Source organism: Sinocyclocheilus anshuiensis, unplaced genomic scaffold (assembly GCF_001515605.1).
Source record: "Sinocyclocheilus anshuiensis isolate Anshui unplaced genomic scaffold, SAMN03320099.WGS_v1.1 scaffold3132, whole genome shotgun sequence".
NCBI classification, from domain to species: Eukaryota; Metazoa; Chordata; class Actinopteri; order Cypriniformes; family Cyprinidae; genus Sinocyclocheilus; species Sinocyclocheilus anshuiensis.
The window spans coordinates 584,575-591,343 of NW_015554059.1; the positions used below are offsets into that span (position 1 = coordinate 584,575).

A 6,769-nucleotide genomic window follows, 5' to 3' on the forward strand; every position below is an offset into this window, starting at 1 on the left:
GTTTTGTTTTGTTTTGTTTTGTTTTGCTTTGTTTTGTTTTGTTTTGGTTCAGTTTTCGTTTGTTTCTGCATGTTGGTTGAACCACAATAACAGAAGATGCCAAATCCGTGTATCATTCGATCATTCGTTTTTTGATTTAATATTGAAAGTAGAAAAATTAGAAAATGGCTCCTTTTTCGTTTTTTTGTTTTTTTTTCCAAAAAATTAAAAACGAGAATTCAGCTTAAATTTTCGATTTCTACATGTGGGTGGGAATTAAATGCCCCTTTCTGCTGATTGGTCAGCCGAAGATCAAACCGTGCCTTCTTCAGGGCTGCGTTTCAGCAGAAAGGGGCGTTTAATTCCCGCCCATGTGTAGAAATCGAATGTTCAAGCTGTTTATTCATTTGTCCACCCATGAACGAAAAAAAAAAATTTAAGCTGAATTTTTGTTTTTCGTTTCTTGGAAAAAAAAACAAAAAAACGAAAAAGGAGCCGTTTTCTCATTTTTCTACTTTCAATATTAAATCAAAAAACGAATGATTTCTTTCTTTCTTTCTTTCTTTCTTTCTTTCTTTCTTTCTTTCTTTCTTTCTTTCTTTCTTAATTGCTTGGCTTTTATCTTCATTGCAATATTAGGACATTTGAAGGTTAAAAATGATTTTTTTAAATGATTTGTATGTTTGAATTGCATGTTGTTTGTATTTTTGTATAAGCAAATGGATAAGATTTTAAAAATGTGCATTAAGTTGTTGACCTGTATACTGATACTGGTTTGGATAAAAGTGTCTGCCAAATGAAAAAAAAAATGCAATTGCAAATATTTACTTAATAAAGACTTTTTTTCTTCCCATAGGGATGAAGAGATCCGCAGTAAATGTGGCATTGACGCGATCACATACCTGTCTTTCCAGCGTCATATTATTCTGCTCATGACGGTGGTGTGTTTGCTGTCGCTCACCATCATCTTGCCTGTCAACCTCTCTGGAAACCTCCTAGGTACCTCCACTAGATCCATAACTGCTTGGTTACTGTTTGCTCTAGTAATGCTCAGCCATAAAGGATTCATGACAACAGACACAACACGTTTGGTATCCAGGAAAAGGCATTAAACTTTAAAACAACATTACATCAACACTACATCTTAATTCATCAGTGTGCTTGCACCTAAAAAAGACTTATTAGAATAATCTCATTAATTAGTTTTGACAGATTGTTAGAGTATTAGAGTTTCACTCTTAGATAGAAATGACTCTCTTGAAATGCTAAAAATGCATGGATGGCATACTCTGAAATTTATCTAAAGCACATTCTAAAAGGAAAATAAAATGTAAAAATTAAATACTTTCTTAAAATCTTTAAGACTTTTTAAGACTTTAAATAATCTTTGTCACATTATTTTATTATGTGAAATGTTTAATTCAGCAAGAGGGGTACATCTGTTATCTAAATCGTTATTTTAAATACAGTTTTGTGCAAAAATATCTTAACATTTGAAAAAAAAAATTCAAGGCAGATATGGTTGCATTTTAGCTCATTCATAACACTGGAAATGTTCTATACTTTATACTTGTTGGCAAACCTAGTATATTGTGTACAGTTTATGTAGTAGAATAGTAGGTAGCATGCTATTCCGAACATATGCATTGTTCTTTTTGTTTGAGCAGTCCAGCATCTTTTTGCTCAGCAGTGGTGTGAGTTTGGGGTGGAACTACCTGTTTGGCTGAATAATTACAGACACGAAAACTAATTATTTTTGTTTGCTGCTACTGATATAGAAATGAACCTTAATTAACACACTTATCCTTAAATATATCAGTGAGTGAGATGTTTTGTTATCCCAAAAATCTTTTGTGTCAACCGTGGCTTACTGGTTAGTGCATGTGCGACAAACATAATGATCCACAGTATGTGACAATCTCCCAATAAATAATTTTCCTCCTCACTTTCTCCATAAATTGTATAATATTAGGCCATAATTAAATTATTATTTTTTTTTTTTTAAAGTGACAGTAAGTCAGCTTGTGCAGAGTTTTTTTTCCATAAATGCACTACTGTTCAAAGGTTTGAGGTCAGTAAGACGTCTACTGTATTTTGAATAAATGCTGTTCTTTTGAACTTTCTGTTCCTCAAAGAATCCTGAAGCCTGTTGTCCAGAAAAAAATATAACTGTTTTCAACTTTAATACTAAGAAGAAACCTGTCTTGAGCACCAAATCAGCATATTACAATGATTTCTGACAGATCATGTGACACTGGAGACTGGGCTAATGATGCTGAAAATTCAGCTTTGCCATCACAGGAATAAATTACATTTTAAAATGTAAGTTTAAAATAGAAAACAGTTATTTTAAATCCTAATGATACTTCATTATATCAGTATATGTTTTTATTGTGTTTTTGGTCAACATAAGAGACAAAAACAACAAGTCTGACCCACCCCAAACTTTTGATGGCAATGTGCATTTTCTGTATTGACTTGGAGGGAATTGGAGAAATCTGCAGAATGTATTTTAACATGCTAAAATGCATTAAATGTTGCTGAGAGTTCTACAATAAGGCACAAAGCTGGGAGAATGTGTAACATTTGTGTATGGTTTTGAGGATGCAGATTCCGTGTGGGCCTGTCGATGAATGACTCTAGGAAAAGCCTGGGAAAACTCTTGAAGATGTAGAAGCGCTCAGTCTTAACCCTCCATTAGTGGACATGTGGAAAAACATAATTCAGACCACCCTACAGTGTTTGGAGATGGTTGGGTTGCACAATGGAGGGTTAGACGGGCCAAGTTAAATATGGGAATGGCCTTGACTGTCCACGCCACAAGAAGAGCATTGTGAAAAGCCACCGGCTTTACCTCTTGTTGTTTTCAAACCTGCAATAAGCTTTTCATATGACTTTCATACAACCTTGGTGGCAGAAGTTTACTGTGGCTCTCTAAAAGCGTTCAATGTGGATGTGTGGTAGACCAGTTTGTGGTGCAGTTTCGGGGCCGGCTGGTTAAAACAGGGTGGGGGTTTTGACGCTTACTGTCATCTCTATGCAACCATTTGACACTGTATTTGTGAAATAAACTGGCACATTCACAAATTTGTCATGGCAGCCAAACCCAAAGCGTAATGATTAGGGTGTAGAGAGGTTTTTTTTTATTCCACATTCAGTTTGCACTGTACCACACAGGCCTCAAATTACTTTCAGACTTTTATTTTTGACACTGGTATGTGAGAAGTGCATTAAATGTTACACAAGTTGTTTCTTTCTATGCTTTTCAGGAGATAGCCCACAGAATTTCGGCCGAACAACAGTGGTTAATGTTCCTGCACAGTAAGTTTGTTTTTTATGATGAATGTAGACCTGAAAAGCATAACCTTGTTGAGTATGTACATATTTATGAAGTTGTTGGCACGATTTTAATAACTCTCTTTTCTTTGTGCATTAGGAATGCATTTCTGTGGCTGCACAGCATCTTTGCTCTGCTGTATTTTGTGATCACAGTACTGTGCATGGCCCATCATTCCTCACGACTGGAATACAGAGAAGATGAGAAGGTTGGTGAGCTGTATTCATGTTCATGGGTTATTACACCTCATTTCTGGTCCATAAGTGGCACTGCTTTTCAACAGTGCTTGCAAGCTGACTGAGTGCATCTCATGAAAAATGTTCAGGTTTACAATATGCTTTATTTTTTATATTTACATATAATTTAGAATTCAATTTTATTTTTATATAAATATATAAAGCCATTAGATTTTTGGGGAGATTGTGATGTGCTTTCATTACAGTTAAGCATATTTCTTATTTCATCAATGCATTCAGATGTTTAATGTTTGTTTGTTTGCAATTCTCATTATTCTTAGTGATTCTCATTAGATTCTTTATAAGGTAATACAATAATGGAAATCAGCCTGTCTGTGTCAGGGATTCATCACAGTCACTTCAGTCACCATCCAGGATAATTACCCGATCACAGTCACCTGAGTTCTGATCCCCCGCACCTGCTGTCACCAATCAAGCCACACTACAAATACACACACAGCACAGTCACTCACTGTCCGGTCTACCGTTCACTCCTACGAACTGCTCTGGACTCTCTCTGCCAAATTCTCCTAGAACGAATTACCTGCTGTTCCTCCCGCGATCCTCCAACGACTCCTTGGAAACTGTTCCACGATCTCCAACGTAACCGGCATCCGATCCTCACCATCAGAACTCAGATAAGCACCCTGGAACCATTCACTGTGTTTACACTCACCTGCCTTTTACTCACCTATTCCAGTCATCCCCTTACCCAGTCAATAAACCATCCTGATTTGCACTTACCTGTTGTGTCTGGCCTTGCTTTGTGACAGTCTGGACAATGAGTATTTTATTTTATTTTATTTTGTTTTGTTTTGTTTTGTTTATTATGTTATTTTATTTTAAATCTCAATTAAAATTAAATATACTGCCATAATATGATGTATAATTACTTATATATATAGTAAAGTATGGGATATATTTAGTATATATATACAGTGGGTACGGAAAGTATTCAGACCCCCTTAAATTTTTCACTCTTTTGCATTAAAAACACTTTTTTTCTTAGTGTGAAATACTTTTTAAAACCTTTTTTCAACAATAAAGAATCTTTTGTGCACTTAAAAGTTTCCCTGGATTTTAAAGGTTCTTCATGGAACCATATATGCAAAGAAAGAACCTTTATTTTTTTTAAATGTGTAGTGTTCACCACTCAGAAAAAAACAAACAACAACTTTGATTTATTATTACTGCAGGTGGCCAGAACTCTAATGATAACTTCAGTTCCCAGAGAAATCTCTGATCCCGGACTGATCACCAAACACCTGCAGTGAGTAAAGAGCACAGATCTGTTATCCACAGATTACAACTAGTGCTTGATCTCCATACTTCGGCATATCAGATATTAAATGTCAACACAACTGAGGGCATTCATTTTTCACTTATTTAAAAGCCAATGTCTCTTCTATCTCCAAACAGTGAAGCCTACCCTAGCTGCACCGTCACAGACATCCGGTTCTGCTTTGATGTACAAAAACTAATGAAGCTGGACTCAGAAAGGTCATTTGCGTTTGCATATCTCCTGCATGCCATAGAGCTGAGTCTCAAAAATAATGCATAATTAAATAATTAAACCATATTAAAACTATATATCAGGCGAAAAGCAATGAAAGGAAGGCTGTACTTCACAACCAAAGCTCAGAAGGAAGGCAGGATCATGATAAAGTCTCACCCCTGTGCACAGATCTTCTGCTGTGATATATGTGGCTTTGAACAGGTAAATGTCCCTCACACAATCATTATAGTTGTCAGAATGGATATATTTGTGTGCACAAATTGTATACCTATAGAATGGCCGTGTGGCTGGTACTGCACCTCCTCATGTTGGCCACTGGAGACCACTGTACACCAACTGTCAGTCATGAACTGCTCTGTTTTATATCATTGTCTTTTTGTCAGGTGGATGCGGAGCAGTATTACAGTGAACTGGAGGAGAAACTGACAGATGAGTTTAATGCAGAGAAGAACCGTATCTCTATGAAGAGGCTGGGCATTGCCTTTGTTACCTTCAGAGATGAGAGAATGACTGCCGTGTAAGTCACATGGATAAATAGCTGATTATTGAGGTGATTACTGAGAATAAGTATCATTCGTCCAGAGATACTGTAAGCATAGGAATGAGTACCTACATTTAAGAATATGAAAGTATTTTTAATAAAAAGGTAATGTATTAACATGAAGCACATTTGCTGAGAGTTACAGTTGAGGTCAAAAGTTTACATCCCCCTTTCAGAATTTGCAAAATGTTAATTATTTTACCAAAACAGTGTAAGTTTTGTGGATAAAAACTCACCCTCATGGCGTTCCAAACCCATAAGATTATTGTTCATCTTCAAAACGTCTAAAAATTAGGGATTTCTGTCCCTTCATTGAATGTCCAGTCCACCAAAATTTTCACACTTCAAAAAGTTCATGAAGATATCATAAAATGAATCCATTTGAAATGAGTGGTTTAATCCAAGTATATATAAATACTGATCAATGCACATACTGTACAAATATGATAAACCAAAGCTTTAATTCAAGGAAATGTTGTATTTTAAACTCCTTTTTACCAAACCTTTGCATCCAATAACAGCCTTTATACCATATAACATAATAAACTATATAGCTTTATATATAAGCTTTATATATAAGTTTATAACAGTTCATTCTGGTCCTGACTTTTGATCGGTCAGTACAGTTTGTTAAAAACCACATTATAGTAATTCAGTAGTCTAGTCTATATTCACACTATATATTCGCAACCTTCTCACATACCTTATTGCTGAAATACATGCACCTCTTTTAAACTCTGTGCTTATGTTTCTGTAGTATTGTGAAAGACTACGGCCGAGTTCGGTGCCGCCACAGACCCCAGCAGTCCAGCATTACCACAGTGGTGCGGTCCCATCAGTGGGGTGTTTCTTACGCCCCGGCCCCTAATGACATCATCTGGTGAGTCGAAACGATAGCCACATCTATATCTTGAAACAGAAAAAAGTATAGAAATAACCGCAGGGAGGTTATTCCTTTTCAACGATCTGGATTTATTATGTTTTTATATGATGTTTTATTTAACGTTTTTTAAGTATACAGTGATCTGCAAGCTGAAGTCATATATATTTTTCATGACATGCTTTGTTCCAGGCCATTACGCTTGGATTTGAGAGATGAAATTGGATTAATTAAGTCTCAATCTGAGTGTGTGCCTAGACAGCCACTGTGAAAGCCATTA

General features: G+C 35.8%; 1 protein-coding gene across 1 annotated transcript in view; it reads left to right on the forward strand.

Moving 5' to 3' along the window:
- LOC107668530 (calcium permeable stress-gated cation channel 1-like) overlaps nt 1–6,493 on the forward strand; it is a 40,092-nt gene extending 33,599 nt beyond the window's left edge. Inside the window, exons 6-13 of the mRNA XM_016460435.1 lie at nt 836–978; nt 3,249–3,300; nt 3,416–3,524; nt 4,749–4,822; nt 4,972–5,052; nt 5,149–5,269; nt 5,452–5,585; nt 6,367–6,493. Coding sequence (XP_016315921.1) covers nt 836–978; nt 3,249–3,300; nt 3,416–3,524; nt 4,749–4,822; nt 4,972–5,052; nt 5,149–5,269; nt 5,452–5,585; nt 6,367–6,493 — 841 coding nt within the window. The remainder of the gene's footprint in view (nt 1–835; nt 979–3,248; nt 3,301–3,415; nt 3,525–4,748; nt 4,823–4,971; nt 5,053–5,148; nt 5,270–5,451; nt 5,586–6,366) is intronic.
- The last annotated feature ends 276 nt before the right edge of the window (nt 6,494–6,769 follow it).